General features: G+C 37.1%; 1 protein-coding gene and 1 pseudogene across 1 annotated transcript in view; one reads left to right on the top strand and one right to left on the bottom strand.

Moving 5' to 3' along the window:
* Fbxl2 (F-box and leucine rich repeat protein 2) overlaps positions 1 to 15,444 on the bottom strand; it is a 90,163-nt gene extending 74,719 nt beyond the window's left edge. The window contains exons 1-2 of the mRNA XM_027932158.3: positions 15,369 to 15,444; positions 4,950 to 5,011 (exon numbers count right to left, since the gene is read on the bottom strand). Coding sequence (XP_027787959.1) covers positions 4,950 to 5,011; positions 15,369 to 15,371 — 65 coding nt within the window. The 5' untranslated portion in view covers positions 15,372 to 15,444. The remainder of the gene's footprint in view (positions 1 to 4,949; positions 5,012 to 15,368) is intronic.
* Positions 15,445 to 17,757: 2,313 nt separating this feature from the next.
* LOC114090039 (mitochondrial import inner membrane translocase subunit Tim8 A pseudogene) lies at positions 17,758 to 18,051 on the top strand (annotated as a pseudogene).
* The last annotated feature ends 291 nt before the right edge of the window (positions 18,052 to 18,342 follow it).

Genomic DNA, 18,342 nt, shown 5'->3' with positions numbered 1-18,342 from the left:
AAGTAATGAAAAGCCTACAAACGTCTGTGTCCGATTTCAACACACATGCTCATTCAGTCCCATGTGACCTCATGCAAGGTAAAAAAGAATACCAAACAAACCAAAAAAGAAAAAAGAAAGAAAAACCTTCTTTAACTAAAAGGAAAAATCTTAGGTGTATAGATGTTTAAAACTTGTAACTGCAGTACATATCCCCAGAGACATCTTACCTGTTAGGCTGCCCTGGAATATATATAAGGTAGTAGACATCACAGACAGGAGGAGGCAGAGGCACCAGTCCTTGAAAAAGTCCATGGAGTGCTGAAACCAACCAGCAGGCAAGAACACCCACTCAATGACACCCATAACAAGAGGGAAACCTTAACTGCTCTGCTTGCCAGGATCCCACAATTACACATAAATACTGGACTGCACCTTAATGATTCCAATTAAAAAAACTGCAATTATTTTCACTCATGGGATTGGTTTATAAATTTTAGAAAAGAAAAATTTGAAAATTTATATAATATTCATTTTGCAAACTCAACTATTAAAACTGTGAAACCAAATATAATTGTGTACTTGATTTTGCATCACCCAGAATTATAAGGCTCAGTTCCCTCAGTCAGGGCAGTCAAATCTTCCTTTATTAAGCCAACAAACACAGAGTATTTAATTCTGTGATGTATCCCTGTAAGTTTAAAAAGGATGGCTAGGAGATAGCTCAAGGGTAGAGCACCTGTCTAGCACATATGAGGTCCTGGGATCAATTCCCAGCACCACAAAAAAATAAAGAAAAAAGGAAAGCAAATTATATAAATAATGGTGGTTTAATTTTTTAAAATGTGTCTAGTAGTTTCTTTCATTATTATTTATGACTAACAAGAGCTTTGTCTTCTCAATGTTTTAAATTATCTACTACAGGAGTTGCTCATTATCTCTTATGAGATAGTTTATGTGTATTTTCAGCATTAACATCTCAAAGTAACCATAAGAGAAATTAAAACTTAAGGCCAAGCAAATTGATATTAAAATTTATAATCCAAGTCTTAGGCCAATATTCAACTTGCATAAAACATCCTTTTCAAAAAAGGGAATGATTTCAACAGACTGCCTTTTTATAACACAAAATAATTAGTTGTCACACTATCATCAGCAATCTGTTTAAATTCTAGTAGTTGTTAGTCTAATATAAAATAGTTATATGTAATTTCCATTGAAATTAAAATTAGTTCAGCTTGATAAAATGAAGCACTAAGCTACATCAACTTAATAACCAGGTTCTTTACTGAGATAGTTTTAGCAGAGGCAAACATTAATATCCCTATAGGACAGCTTGGCTTATCAGTTATTTGCAATAAAACTAACTGCATTGCCAAATAGCATTTACTAAGCATAGGGGCATCCAAAAAATGATACTAATAACAGTAAATGCTATTTAATACTTAGTGTCAGGTACTCTAACAACTGGCAACAACCCCATCATGTAATAACTATTACTATTTCTATATCACACATGGGGAAATTAAGGTGAAGAGTGTTAGGTAAGTTAAGTAAGATCACATACTTATGAATAAGAAAGGCTGACATCTCAATCCAGAAAGTGTAGCTCCAAAAATAATAGAGAATAAAACGTGAACAAGTATATGTAAGGACAATCCAACTCACTAATAGATACAGATAACAAATAATCTCATTATTATAAACATTATATAACTGACTCCTCAGGGAGAAAAAAATCTACATCCTGTTTGTTGAGTATATAATAGTGAAAAATAGAACTTGAGGATCTTTAGTTTATGAGTGAAAGCTGGATAGAAACACTAAAATTTTAAAAACAGTAACAAACTAGAAAATGGGTAATAGAAATGTGTGAATTAAGTATTCTTTAAATTAGCAATAAAATGATCAGATAAAAAGAAAATACTAATTTTTCTCAGTGGATTCAAAGTGAAATTAAAGAGATGAAAATAAGCAATATTATTCCAGGTTATGCTTGTTAATGGCTTCAAAGGAGAAGGAGAGACTTCTCTTGACATCAGCATTAAAGCAAGTGAAGAACTTAATAGGATGGTAACAAATGCAACCAAAAATAGCAGAAGAGAACATGACCTGAACTGCAAGCAAACAAGAATATCATAATTCAAAGAATTCACATCCATCCATGAAGTGAGATTGAAGGTGGATAGGAATTCAACAAGATTTGAAATGTTAGTCTTCACTGTCATACAAGTCTACAATATAAAGTAAAGGGGTAAGCCCAGGAAAAGTATGAAGGCATCATTTACCTGAACAGAAAATAATCAAGACTTAAGGTCCATTAGATGGGGACTTGGATGCACTTGCTATATAGAATTAACCTATGAAGAAGATGGCAACTTAGGTAACCTGGTTCAAACTTTCTTCCAAATTTTGCATAAAAACGATAGCAAGGAAAGGACAGTAAGACAATGGAAAGTCTAACTTAATGGCAGAAATCATTTAAAAGCCACCAAAACATTTAAAAATAAAAATATGGCTAGAGTTAATTTTGAGACTCCTAAGTCAGGAAAGACTTGTTATGGTAGTACTCAAAATTTTAAATTGCCCTTACAGACTCTGAAATAAGAACAGAATGAAAATGTAAACCTATGAAGATATGTTAATCTATTTATGAACCTTGTGGCATGATTCAAAAGTTATTACTAGTGATGAGCCCATTGTGGATCTTTAAAAAAAAAAAAAAAAAAGCTGAAATTTTGGGATTTGGAGTACAGCTCATTGGTAGAGGAAGTGCCCAGCATGCATAAGGCCCTGAATTCAATCCCCAGAACAGAAACAAAAACAAACAACTCCCCCCACCAAAATTCCTTAGAATACAGTTCAGAAATCAGACTACTACAGAAAGAGATATAATTACTTATTTTTATTTTATTTATTTTACTTTTTGGGTATAAACAGAAAATGTTCCATGGCTAAATAAACTAAAATCTAACTAAACCAGAAGGGAAACAATTTCAAATAGTAGACTTGAGACACAAATAGCAGCAGCTTTTATGAGACAGGTGGAGCTGAATCACACCCTAGTGTTGAATTACTAGTACTCTATCTGCTTGAGCTGGTTATGATTCCCCAGAGTAACAATTCAATATTCATATTTGCAGCTTGATGCCTGTACTAGAAAAATGTTCACAACAAGGCTGGAAGCAATGCATAATTCTAGGGGACATCGTCCATATTATAGTCTCTGTGGGTGGTGTCCCCTGCAGTTGTACAGACAATTTGTGCACCCTGACTTAGCCACATTGATTCCAACAGTTTATTGTGCATGACCAAGGTCTTGCAGGTTTGTATGATAAACACACATTCTTATACATTGCTTCTTTGTCATCACTTTCTTAGTTTAAAATGGTCTAAGATGCCAAAGAATATTCTGATCCAAATAGTTTTTATTAGAATATAATATGATCATTTTCATACAATCCTTTGTCAGTTAATTTTCTTCTTTATTAACTGAGTAGAATGAGCTCATAACAACAGTGCCAAACAACATCTGATGACTAATGACAGATACTCCGAAGCCCCCAAAATGTGATCACTGCCACAAAGAAGCTAAAATTCTCACCCTGTTTCTGACTCAAGGTAAAAAGTCTAGCATACTGATGACAGCAAAGTTGAGTAATCTGGCATTTACAGAGTGACTCTGGGTGAACTCAGGAAGAGATTAAGGAATTATTCCCAATATTTAAAGAAAATTCACACTCATTCCCAAAATGTTTTTAAAAGATTGAGTAGAGCCAGGACGTGGAGTCATTTAGTCCATCTCTTATTGTATGTCAGCATTTCCTAAAAATTTTTCTGTGGACTATTAAGAGGGTTTCATTGTTGGTAAGTTTGAAATGCCACAACCACCCAACCGGGAATATCACCACACACATTAGCCTATTAAGTCTCTAAGAAGTCCTGTAGTTAAGGAATTGGTTTTGTTAACCCATAGTTTCCCATACTTATTTGATCACAGAACCAGTTTTTGTTTGTTTTGTGGAACATCAGCAATAGGACAAACAGTTTGGCAAAGGTTACTCAAAGATTATTGTGTATATAAATTATTTCTTAAGAATTAAAATGTAACAGCATCCAAAACTAAATAAGATCTCTTTGGTGATTGCAAAATACTAAAGAAAGTTGCAGTGCCTCAGATAAATTTTTTGGTACTAGGGATTGAATCCAGGGGTTTGCACATGCTAGGCAAGTGCTCTACCACTGAGCTACATCCCCAGCTCCTTTTAATAAGTTATTTTCAGGCAAGGTCTCCTTAAGCTGCTGAGGCTATCCCTGAACTTATAATCCTCCTGCTTCAGCCTCCTGAGAAGTTGGAATTATAGGCATGTGCTACCATGCCCAACAAATGTTGGTTGATAGCTTTATTTGATAAAATGACAACCAAAATAAAATTTACTGTATATTTAGTAATGAAAGAAAGACAAAAGCCTGTTTTATAGTACTCATGTCACTTAGCACACACTTCTCATATTGATAAAAAAATATAGCAATATTTGAGACTGACAGCATTTGAAGTACTCGGTAAGAACATACCACAACTGTGCTTATTTTAAAACCCATTTATCAGACAACATCTAAAACTCCCTGACTTCAAGAACTCATAATTTTAGCAATAATCTTTCCTTATATTATTAATTATGATTATCTACTCATACCAAAACAATGGCACCTACTGAAGATCATTACAATACTTACCACATTACAAAAAGAATCCAGACCAATGCTATGTACATACTCTAGTACATTCTGGTTTAGACCAAGTAAAATTTAACAACAAGCTGAACAGCATTCTATAAAACAAAAACAAAAAGTCGGTTAGGCTAATTCTGTCTTTCTATGCTATGGACTCAGTGAGAAAGAAGATAGTCTTGGAACTTGATAACTGAATCAAACCTGAACTCTTTTATCTAAAATTTATCTACACTTACCTTAAGAGAAGTTCTTTGGGCAACTTTTTGTTAATAAGGCCTTCATCACTATTTGAGAAAACCTGAAACAAAAAATAAAAATTATGAAATTCTTCCTCTATCAACATCAACAAAAAAATTACATGTTTTTCATACTGGATCAGAACAGCCTCAATCACTGTCCTACAAATAAGATGATACTAATTTCATGAAACCTATCACCCTTTCACAAAAACAGCAACACTCAGATATTTCTGTACTACATTGTACTGGAGGTTCTAGCCAAGGCAATTAGATAAGAAAAAGAAATAAAAACCATCCAGATTGGAAAGCAAGACATAAAACAACTTTTATTTGTAGATGATATGATCTTATATATAGAAAATTCTAAAAATCCACAAAATCAATTATAACTTATCAAGGAGTTCAGTAAGGTGACAGAATATACAAATTTATGTTATTAAAAAACAACCTAAAAATGAATTAAATAGGGCAATCCAATTTATAACAGGATCTAAATAAATAAAATACTTAGGAATAAGTTCAAAAGTACAAGTCTTCCATATTGAAAACTTATATAAAACATTCAGAAAAATTAAAGATATACATTGAAAAATATCCACATTTATGAACTGGAAGACTTGATAGTGTTATATACTACAACACCACTTCCCAAACTGATTCATAGATTATATGCAATCCCTATCAATCCTAACTGCCTTTTTTACTGAAAATGACAACTTGATCCTAAAAGTTCACATGGAAATGCAAGAGACCCAAAATAGATTTAAAAAAAAAAAAAAAAAAGATCCTGAAAAGAAAAATAAAGATGGAGGACTCAAACTTTCTGATTTCAAATTTTGCTACAGAGCTGCACTGTGTAGTGATTTATACCTATAATCATGGCTATTTGAGAGGCTAAGGCAACAGGATCACTTGTGCCTAGGAATTTGAGACCAGCCTGGGAAACATAGCAAGACTCCATCTCAAAACAACAAAATTTAATTTTAAAATTTTATTTTATTTTTTTACTACAAAGCTACAGCAAGGAACTGAGACTCTGTAGTACTGGCATAAGGATCAATACATCAACTGAATAAAGAGTCTAAAAATAAACTCCTACATTTGTGGGAAATTAATTTAAATGGTGAATAGAATAGTCTTTTTAAGAAATGGTGCCAAGCCAACTAGATACCCACATGCAAAACAATGAAGTTGGACTCCTTCCTGAATCACACACACACAAAAAAAATTAACTCAATATGCATCAGAGGCCTTAATAAATAGAGCTAAAACTCTAATCCTTAGGAGAAAACACTGGCATAAAACTTTGAGTTGCTAGATTATGCAAAGCTTTCATAAATGTTATCATACCCAAAGGACATAATCTGAAGATAGATTGTTGGACATCAAAATTTAAAACCTTTGTTCTTCAAAGGGTATCAAGGTAGCAAAAAGAGCACAGAAAGTGAAAAGAAATCACACAAAATAGGAAAAAAAATCGCTGATCATATGTATGATAAGGTATCTATACCTAGAATATTTAAAGAACTCCTATACCTCAACAATAAAAAGACAACCCAATTGAAAGATGAGCAAAGATTCCAAATCAACAATTCTGCAAAGAAGGTATCTAAATGGTCAATACTCACAGAAGATGTTCAGTATCATTCATCATTAGGCAAGTGTAAGTCAAAGCCACAACAAGATACTTCACATCCATGTGAATAAATAAAATTAAACAGACAGATACTAAGTAATGGCAAGATGTGGAGAAACACCAGCCCTCATACACTGCCGATGAGAATGTAAAATGATGTCGCCTTTGGAAAACAATCTGAGAGCTCCACAGAGGTTAAGGATTGTGACTGTAGCTCAGTGGTAGAGCACTTGCCTAGCATGTATGAGGTCCTATGTGGTGGTAGTGGTAGTGGTGGGAAGAGAAGGAGAAGAGAGAGGAAAGGAGCGAAGGAGTGGAAGAGGGAAGGGAAGAAGGAAGAAAGAAGAGATTAAACACTGTATTGCTGTAAGACCCAGTTATCAGTTATTCTATTTGCAAATAACACTTGAACTTGTATGAGTAGGACAGTATCATTCATAATAGCCAAAAAGTAAAACAACCCAAACATCCATCAGCTGATGAATGTGTAAACAAAATGTGATAACCATACAACAGGATACTATTCAGCAATAAAATGAAATATTTATACATGTTAGGATAGGAATGAGTCTTGAAGACACTATGTTACTAAAAGACACAAAGGTGACATATTATATGATTCCACTTACACTGAAAGTCTAAAAAAGGTATATCCAGGGAGGCAAAAAGTGTAGTAGTAATTGCTTAGGACTGTGCAGTGAATACTAATGAATGGGTTGGCGTTATGAAAATGTTCTTGAATTAGACAGTTTTGATAGTCATACAATTTGTCAAATATACTAAAACTAATTTTTATATTTTAATTATGTGAAACTTATGGTATATGAGCAATATCTGCTATTTTTAATGGAAAAAATACACATTTCACCAAACTGCAGAAATGGAAATAGTGTTGTAAGTGGAACCCTATATTTGTTTTCCAATTTTTTTATTAGTTGTCCATGGACCTTTATGTATTTATATGCAGTGCTGAGAATCGAACCCAGTGCCTCATACATACTAGGCAAGCACTCTACCATGAGCTACAACCCCAGCCCCACTTATTTTCAAAGTAGTGTCACTGAGGACTCTTTATGGTGAGAGACTAGCATTTAATAAGTGCCTCCTGTATTCCAAGCTCTTGTAAGAACTGTTAGATGAACTAACTAAATTGTCTCAATTAATCTTTTCTAGGTCCTTGAAGTATAAAGTTATTGATTTGATGTCTTTCTTTCTTTCTTCTCTTTTAATGTAGGCATTCACAAGAATAAATTTCCCACTGAGCACTGCTTTCACAGAATCCCATGAGTTTGGACATGTTGTTTTTCATTTCCATTTCAAAGTATTTCCATTTTCTTTTTCTCACTGTTTCAGAGTAGTATTTAATTTCCAAATAAGCGGTGTTTTTCAGTTTTCCTTCTGCTTTTAATGTCTGGTTTCATTCTATCGTGGTTAATAAAGAGACTATATGTTTTCACACATTTATTGGCCATTTGTACTTCTCTTGAGAAGTGTCTATTCAGATCATCTGGCCATTCCCTGATTGGATTATCCATTTTTTAAAAAGAATGTTTTTTTAGTTGTAGATGGACACAATACCTTTATTTTGTTTTGTTTATTTTTATGTGGTGCCAAGGATCGAACCCAGTGTCTCATGCATGCTAGACAAGTGCTTTACCACTGAGCCATAGTCCCTGCCCAGATTATTCATTTTTTATATTGAGATTTTTAAATATTTTGGATATTAATCTTCTGTCAGTTGACTACCTAGCAAAGATCTTCTTGCATTCTGTAGGTTGTTTCTTCACTGGTGATTGTTTTCTTTGCTGTGCAGAAGCTTTTTAATTTCATGTAATTCTATTCATCATTTCTTGCTTTTATTTCCTGAATTATTGGTGACCTAACCAGGAAATTGTTGCCTATGACAATTTCTTAAAGTGTTTTCTTCTAGTGGTTTCAAAGTTTCAGGTCTTCGGGGCTGGGGATGTGGCTCAAGCGGTAGCGCGCTCGCCTGGCATGCGTGCGGCCCGGGTTCGATCCTCAGCACCACATACAAACAAAGATTCTGTGTCCGCCAAAAACTAAAAAAATAAAAAGTTTCAGGTCTTCCACTAGAGTCTTTGATCCACTTTTTAGTTGATTTTTATGTAAGCTGAGAGGGTTCGAGTTTCAATCTTCTATGAATGAATGTCCAGTTTTCTCAGCACCATTTGTTGAAGTGGTTGTTCTATTCCAATACATGTTTTTGGCACCTTTATTGAGAATCAGTTGGCTGAAGATGTATGATTTATTTCTGAGTCTTCTACACTGTTCCGTTGGTAAACATGCTTGTTTGTAGGCCAAAGCCATCCTGTTTTTGTCACAATGGCTCTGTAGTGTGTTTTAAAATCAAGTACTGGGATGTCTCCAGTATTGATCTTTTTGTTCAGTATTGCTTTGGCTATTCAGAAACTTTTGTTTTTCCATATAAATTTTAGGATCTCTTTTTAGTTCTATGAAGAATGTCACTGGTATTTTCACGGGAATTATACTGAATCTATCAACTACTTTGGGTAGTATGGCCATTTTAACAATATTAATTCTATGAACATGGGAATTCAGAAAGGGAACTTTTTAAAAGGTCCCTCTCATCCACATATTTACTCTTCCTGGTACAAGTCATTATTTCCTTTAGATCTGAGGTTCCTTTATCATTACTTTGCTTCAACACAATTTCTTTAAGCATTTCTTATGATAAAAGCCTGGTATAGAAAACTGTCTTTGCTTTTGCCTATCAGAAAAAAAAATTTTTTTAGGACTGGGAATGAAACCCATTCCCATGCACATGCAAGGCAAGTGCCCTACCACTGAACTACATCTCCAGCCCTTATTTTGAGACAGGCTCTAAGTTGCCCAGGCTGGCCTCAAACTTGTGATCCTCCTGTCTTAGCTTCCTAAGTAGCAGGTATTTGCCACCACGCCCTGCTTCTCATTTGTTTTAAATATAGAATTCCAGGTTACATTTGCTTTTTAAAAGCACTACTTTAAAAAGTTATTCCATTGTCCTCTGCTATAGTTTGGCTGTTCAATGTTCCCCACAGATCCATGTGTTAAAGGCTTGATCCCCAGACTAGATTTTTTGGGAGGCAGGGTCTTTAAGAGATCCTTAGGATATACCCTCAAATGGGATTATGGGACTCCAGCTCATCATCTTTTTTTTTTTTTTTTTTCTTTTTACTTCCTGGCTGATGAGTGGAGTCATTTGCTCTAACACTTGCTCTCATCATGATGTACCATCCTTGTCAGAGGCCCAAAGTCATAAGGTCCCTCAATCTTGAACTAGAAACCCTAGAATCAGAAGCCAAAATGCCACAGGCACTTCATTATGGTGATAAAGAGCTAATTCATCCTCTGATGGGTACTGCTTCTGACAAGATGTCAATCATCAATATTATTGTTCCTTCATGTAATTTTTTAAGTTTTCTTTTATAAGAATCTTTGGTTTTTAAGAAATTTGACTACAACGTACCCAAGTGGGGTTTTTTTTTTGTGTGTGTGTGTGTATGTGCGTATGTTTATATGTTTATCCTGCTTGGGGTCTGATGATCTTATTGAATAAATCAAGATGTCTTCCCTTATTGTTAGCAATTTCTTGGCAATGACCTCACAAAATATTTCTTGTGTCCCTGGTCTCCCTCCTCTTTCTGAAACTAAGCATGTACATATCAGACAATTCAATATTGTCCCACAGATCTTAGATATAGATGATCTCTATTGACCTTTTCACAAGTTTCTGATGCTCTCTTCTGTTGTGTTCAATACATTACTAAGCTCATCAAAGAATTTTTCATTTCTAGCTTTTTCACTTGGTTCATTCCATCTTTTGCTGAAATTCTCTGTTTACCCATGTTGTTCAACATCTGGCCCATCACTGACTTTCTGTTATCTTTTTTCTTGCCTGACTAGGGGTCATATTTTTGTTTCTTTGTATGTCTCAATTTAGAGTATGGTTATGTAAAAGAATAGTAATTTGCTTCCATAAAAAATAGCTCCTTCTTCAAATTATCTCTGTAAAAGCAGTTCCTTTTTCAACCTTCAGTAGTTGCCAGGGGAATGAAGGTAGAGGACGATGTACTTGAGCTGGGTTGAGAGATGTTGCTATGTTAGTTAGACTGAACTCATGAATAGCCTAAAATGATTGTAGGATGGAATCAGAATTACCTTCAGGAGAAGTTGGAATCCTGAGCATTGTTGAAATCACAGTTTTGGGGGTTTTGTTTGTTTTTGTATTGGGGATTAAACTCAAGGCCACTCAACCACTGAGCCACATCCCCAGCCCTATTTTGTATTTTATTTAGAGACAGAGTCTCACTGAGTTGCTTAGTGCCTTGCTTTTGCTGAGGCTGGCTTCAAACTAGGGATCCTCTTGCCTCAGCCTCCTGAACTGATAGAATTATAGGCATGAGCCACCACGCCCAGCAAAACCACAGTTTTGAGCTTTACCATATAACTGCTAGCTCTCTGAATTGTGAGAGACCTACACCCCCTTCCTCCCATCTTCCTCTCTCCCTCCACATTCTTGCTACCAACTGAGGAGTTGTCTTTGCTCCCCAGTAGCACCATCTGTTTTATGTGTCTTGGGGAGATCTCTGCCTCTTACCCTGACTTTGCCTTCTGAAAGGCTACTGCCTTGTCCACAATAAAAACCTGAATAGCCATAGAGGAAATTTTATCAGTTCTCTTATTATGCCCTCAGCTTGTTATGCCTGGCAGCCCCAGCCTTATACTTTGTAAAGGTCTCTAGTGCCTCAAAGGGATTTTTAACCATTTTCCAGTCCTGCCTTCATCCTTCAGCAGGCACCATCCACCTCAGGGGGATCATTCTATGCTCTTTCTCTGCTCCCTGTCTCCAAACTCCTACACCCATTTACTCACTAAAGGCCCATGGGAAAGAGTTGGCAAGTAAGTACAGCTTTGATCAGTAGCTGACACTCCTCAGGATTCTTAACTGTCATTCCAGCCCACATGCAATCAATAAGTTTAGCTGACTTTTCTTTAACTGCAAGCCACATTCTTGCCTCAGGACATATGACTTGTGTCCTCTTCCAACTTGTTCTTTTGCCAGGCAGTCCCATGACATATCCTCTGCTGAGTATCACCTTATCAGGCCTCTTTTCCACTCTACATTAAAGACAGTTCCTCCCTCCCCTCACTCCCCTAGTTCCCTTTCTCTCTTACCTAGCTTTATTTTTCTCCAAAGCACTTTCACCACCTTATCAAATTGTTTATTATCTGTCTTCCTGTAATCAGAATGTAAGTTCAATGAGAGCATAGCCTCCTGTTCATCCTCTGCTGGATACCCACTGCCCAGAACTGAAACTAACACACAGTAGCACACAATAAATAGTTATTGGATAAAAAAAAAACCAGATAGCAGGGGAAAAATCAATGGAAATATAGTTATAGGACAGAACTGGGAAGCTTGGGTTTGAACCTTGATTCTGGGTCCACAGAATCTTTCCCAAGTGTCCTCTTCTGCTTACCTAGACTTCCCTGCTCCACCCCACCTCTCATAGCCACCCTAGAGGAAAATTAACATATAGATTCATCTGGCTTTTTGTGATCTATTAATAAGATCTCATCTTATTAATGTTCTCATATATGTTCTTTTAACTATACCATGTGATAGCAGAGACCAAAATGTTTGTAAATCCTGAATTAAGAAAATAACTTTAGGGGCTTGGGAATATAGCTTAGTGGTAGAGGATCACCTCACGTGCATGGGGTCCTGGGTTGCATCCCCAGCACAGAAAGAAATAAAATATCACTTTAATGTGAAAAACTACAATTAAATATTTTATTGTGAAGTCTTCCCTCAACACCTCTGACTAGTCCTTACTATAAATATAGAAAGGAAAATGCTGAAATAGGAGAAAAATCTAAGTAGAAGGAATTAAAATGTGTTATATATTTCTAAAAATAGACATGCCTTAACAAATATTAAACAATAGCAAAACCTTAATGGTAACAAGGGATATGTTCCAATATATATTTTGTTCCAAGTGAATTAAAATGTAAGCAACAACTTGACTCCTGTTTGTAACAATTACAGAAGATAAAACTAAAATCTAAAAATTGTTAGGAAAAATCTCAGAAAATATTATTACTTATTTATAATGGGCACAATGTTGGGGATTGGGCCCATGGCCTCTTGCATGCTAGGCAGTGCTTCAAATTTTAAGCACTGTTTCATTCCCCACATCTGAAAGGTTTCATGTAAAACACTGTTTTATAATTCACCAAAAATAAATGCCAATTCCTGAACTTGAACTGAAGTTGACAGGAGAAACTCTAAGTGTTGTTACAGCCGTGAGTATGAATGCTGATCTAATCATATGTTTTCACTAATTTCTTTTCATTTCAACTTTGTAAGAGAGGAATGAAAAAGGTTAGGCATGCCTACTCTGTTCTACAACATCTAGCCCAATGCCAAAAAACCAAAATACAAATCATTCACAACTGCTCAACCTTAAAGTCTAAATAAAGAAAAATAACTTTCTTTTTTTGGTACCAGGGATTAAACCCACAGGCGCTTAACTACAGAGCAACATCCCCAGCCCTTTTTGTTTTTTATTTTGAGACAAGATCTTGCTAAGTTGCTGAGGTTGGCTTTCAACTTGTGATCCTCCTGCCTCAGCCTCTCGAAATGGTGGGATTACAGGCGTGTGCCACTGCACCTGCTAAGAAAACTAACTTCTTAAACATATATATGGCACATTAAAGAACATATGATGCATTATACATTACAGAACAATCCAATAATCACATAAGCAGATTCTAAAACAAACCACTTGCTTTTGAAACCTGGCTCAATTATCAGCTGAGTGACCTTGGCAAGTTACTTTAACTCTGTGTCTGTTTCCTCATCTCTAAAATGGAGAAACGGCATCTTCTTCCCAGGGCTGCTAAAGTTTGAGACATAAGGCACTTAAAAAATATCTCACCCAAAGAATATACACAAATATTGTCATTATTACTGAGGCAGTAGAAACAAATGAAATTTTCACTAATAAGTAGATTTCCAAAATTAATGTGCATAATCATTTATATCAACTGTTAAAGTGGCACATTTAGATTCAAGCATTTAATGAAGTAAATATAATCTCAAACAGTTTTAGGGACTACATAGGCAGCCTCTTCATCTCTCTCCCTCCAATACTAACCATTTCCTACCACAGAAACCTATGCATTTTATCAATCAATTTAATCCCTTCTATGAGTTAGACTCTTCATGCTTAAAAATATACAGAAAGCAAAGCATTTCCAAGTTCAGTAAAACAACCGCTAGTACAAAAGTACTGTAGAACATTTTTATGGTAGAATACCTAAAGCTCTAAAATCCACAATAGTGAGTGAAGTAGACTGTGGGTCATATGGGAGGACTGGAAAAATAAAAGGAAAATAGAAACAGGAGGAATGTGAGACTTCACAAAGCTGGAAAAATTCAATTCCTAGATATTCTTCCTTTCTCCTTGTTTATAACTGCATGAGATTTTCTCACATACCACATAGAAGTAAATTGATACAATATTTTAAATGCTTAGAATTCTATAAAATTCACTTTCTGAAACTCTTGCCAGCTCCATTAATTCAAAAGAAACACAAAATGAAGATGTCATTACTGTTATTTGTGGGTGATGTTTTTTCCTGCTATCAACAGGCCACACTTGGAAGTTGTTTCTCCAGAGTCAAGAGAGGTACAGACTATCACTTTCTTTTACTAACACCCCTCTTAGTTATGGAAAAAAAATAAAATAAATAAAAAGGTTATCTAGGGAAGGCCAACTGTGCTTGGGCAGTACCCTGCATCTCAGCTTATCAGCACTTCTACTAACCCTTGCAGATAAAAAGCAAATCTCCACCTAATCACTCATGGTAAAAGAAAAGGGAAAAACTGTTTCTTAAAATTAGGCATTTTCCTATTACCAATCCCCTTAAATATCCTACATCAAGGGCGTGTCCCCAAGAAGGAGGTCTAGTTCCTCTCTTCTTTTACACCACTTGGAGACCTCTGGCACGACCTCTGGCAATTCCCTGAAGCTTAGGCTTTCAAAAGAGCTTACTGGAGACAGGTGGTATGTCCACGATCTCTCAAGTTTATTGAGCAAAGGTAAAGACTTAAGACGTTTACAATGTGATAATTATGGATTAATTAAATCCCTTAGTGAGGGTGCTGCACTCAGGGGGAAAAAAAAGCCTCCAGCTCAAGGTCCCCCCCCCCCTTTTTTTTTTTTTCACAAAACGAGAAGGGTCTCTCCAAAACTATAAATTTCCACATGCTAGAAAATCTATCAGAACGATAAATCTGAAAGAAATACATATTATGTGCCATTTATATAACTGCATAAAAATAAGACTAGAAGTACATAGATTGCAATGTAAATAGAAATATATATAACATTCATATAGACTCTTTTTTTTTTAACCACACCCTCTCTGTGTGGCTTCCCCGGCTCGCACGGGCCAAATAACGTCACGCCGGCGGGCCACGGGGTGGGGATCCGGGATGTGACCCAGACACCCAACGGCAGAGAACACAGCATCGCGGTGGCCCCTGGCAGACAAGCGCTCGGCACCCCCAGGTCTCCCCCTCCCCGGGCCCGCCCAGCCCTGCCCTGCCCTTCCCAGCACTCCCGCAGGCCGCGGCCCAGCCTCTTCGCAACCCCGGCACCGCCCGCCCGAGCCTAGCGGGCGGCGGCGCGAGGACCCGGCCGGGGCGGGGAAGGGCGAGGCTGCCAGGCCCACGCGGGACCCAGACTCACCATGGCCGAACGACCGCGAGCGCGCCCACAGCCCGGAGTCACACGGCGCCGGCGACGCCCGTTGTCCTGGTGACGCCAGCCCGGCGCCCCGCCCCATCCTCAAGGTGGGCTCACAGGCGGCCATTGGCGTCCGGCGAGCACGTGACCCACAGGGGCGTTGCCCTTCGGACCGCCCACCTCGCCCCCCACGCCACTCTTCCTCTCCCACTTTGCATCTGGTGCATCTTTGGCCTGATCACCTTGAAGCCCCTCACCTGACAGGTGACCCAGACGCAAACTGCCCAGCTGAAAGAGACCTTCGTGGATTTTCCTTCTTTAAAAAACGAATTATAAAGGTAACATGACTATTGAGGACCTTTAAAATTACCAATAACAATTAAAAATAATAAAACCACACTATACGCCAAAATCTGAGGTAGCCACCGTTCATTTTCCAGTCTGTCTGCTTCTAAGCTTATCATAAAAATATATCATGTTTTATTCTTTAAAAGTGGTGGCAAACCTTATATACTATGTTATAATCTATTCAGTTTCAAAGTATTATCTTAAGCTAGTTGCAGTGGCAATACCTGTAGTCCTAGCTACTCAGGTGGCTGAGGCAGGAGGATCCCTTGAGCCCAGAAATATGAGGAGGCAACATGGCAAGATCTTCATCTCAAAACAAAACATGAAATCTTGGATACAAATTAATGGAATGGCACTTGTGGCTATCCTCTAATTTATTAAATCAGCCAGTAACTTTTTGGATTTTTTAGTATTTAGTTTTTCAAAAAAAAAACTAAGTTTAAGAACTTAAGCTGTTCTTAAATTCAGCTCATTAACTCTATGAGGAAGGAACATTCAGTAGCTAACCTGACATCTCCCCTCATATGCATTACAACCTTAATGCAGTCCAAATAAACCTCCCCAGTCTTCCCTACTCCAGGAAATGTTTCTACTATTCCCAGTGTTGATCTGTTGATCAGGACAAAAACCTGAGAATAATTCTTAATTTTTCTCTTTGCCCTCATACCTCACTTCCAATCCATTAACAATTTATTTTTGTTTGGTTATCAGTGCTGGGGATCAAACACAGGGCCTCCCCCATGCTAGGCAAGAGCTCTCCCACTGAGCCACATTTCCAGGTCTATTCTTGATTCTACCTTAAAATAAATCCTAAATCTATCCATTTCTCACCTTCACCACCCACCACCATCTCTTGCCTAAATCTGTCTCTGTGTACTATGCTTTGAATGTTTGTGTCATTTTCCAAAATTCATGTTAAAACTTAATCTCCAGTACAATAGTATTAAGAGATGACCTTTAGGTGGTGATTAGACCATGAAGGCTCTGCTCTGGTGGATGGGATTAGAACCCTTATAAAAGGGCTTGAGAGAATTATTTCATTCCCTTTGTGCCCTTCCACCTATTTTGCCTTGTGAGGACACAGCATTTGTCCCTACTGGAACATGCAGCAACAAAGGCTCCATCTTGGAAGCAGAGAGCAGCCCTCACCAGACACAAAACTGCTAGTGCCTTGTTCTTGGATTTCCCAAGCTTCAGAACAGTCAGCAACAAATTTCTATTTTTTATAAATTACCCAATCTGGGGTATTTTATCATAGCAACATAAATTAACTAAGATATCGTGCTGCTGATCTTCCCTCCAACAGTATGCAAACAGCAGTGTGTGACTTCCCATGTTATTTAGAAAAAAATAAAGCAAATGCTTCAAATGGTCTGCAAGATCCTACATGATAAAAGTCTTGTCCATTGCACTCACCCCATCTCCTATTGCTCTTGCCTCATTCACACCTCACTAGCACACTTTATTTCTTAAGGTTCCTTTTATCATGCCACATGCCATTCTATTGAAGAGCCTCAGCAACTGCTTCCTTTACTTGCAATATTCTTCCTGCAGTACTATACACAGCCCATGCCTCCACTTGACACAGGTCATTTATCTCGTCCAATATCATCTTCACAGAAACCTTGACTATTCATCTAAAATATCTTTTTTGAAGTCACTTTCACTTCAATCAAGCTGTCTCATCTAACCCTATCTTGTTTTCAGAATACTTAGTCATGGGTCTGGGAGTATAGCTTAGTGAGAGTGCTTACTTAGCATACATGAGTACCTGGGTTTAATCCCCAGCACCAAAAAAAAAAAAAAGAAAGAAAGAAAGAAAGAAAAACATTTTTCGTTGAGCATTGTAGCAGAGATTACTTGAACCCAGGAATTCAAGACCAGTATAGGTTTAGTCTCAAAAAGAAAGAAAAATAATTTATTAATGAGTATATTACTTTGATAGGTATTATTCTGATGTCAATAATTTTTATATTCAGCGATTAAAGTTTACTTATCATTGGAGTTGCCGCAGAGTTCCTGTCACAAGTGTGGTCACACTGGGATGGATTCCTTTTCTTCTTCCTTGGTGGCCAATTTGGACACAGTGGACCCAAAGTTGCAGCATTTCATTGAGGTGGAAACTCAGAAGCAGCGCTTCCAGCAGCTGGTGCACCAGATGACTGGACTTTGTTGGGAGAAATGCATGGACAAGCCTGGGCCAAAGTTGGACAGTCGGTCTGAGGCCTGTTTTGTGAACTGCGTTGAACGCTTCATTGATACGAGCCAATTCATCTTGAATCGACTGGAACAGACCCAGAAATCCAAGCCAGTCTTCTCAGAAAGCTTTTCTGACTGATCTCAGCATTACCTTTTGGGAAAAAGAAGGTAGTTCAAGAAAGGAAGAGCTATTGATGGGATAGTTGAAGAACTGACTATGGGGCATTGGCCCCCCCCCTGTCTTTTGCCACTTGTGGGATATCATGTCACCTGAGAATAAACAAAGACCAATTGTTTTTTGTGGGGTTTGAGGGTCATATGTGTATTTGGTTGTGTTTTTTAATGTTAATCTTGTAAAAAAAATTGACAGAAAACTTAGATGCATATTACTGAATATAAGACTGCTTTTTCTCAAGGTCTCCTTAACAGC

The sequence above is a fragment of the Marmota flaviventris genome, chromosome 1 (genome assembly GCF_047511675.1).
Source record: "Marmota flaviventris isolate mMarFla1 chromosome 1, mMarFla1.hap1, whole genome shotgun sequence".
Classification (NCBI taxonomy): domain Eukaryota; kingdom Metazoa; phylum Chordata; class Mammalia; order Rodentia; family Sciuridae; genus Marmota; species Marmota flaviventris.
The sequence above is the reverse complement of the archived record's forward strand: the minus strand, read 5'-3'. Positions and strand labels throughout refer to the sequence as shown.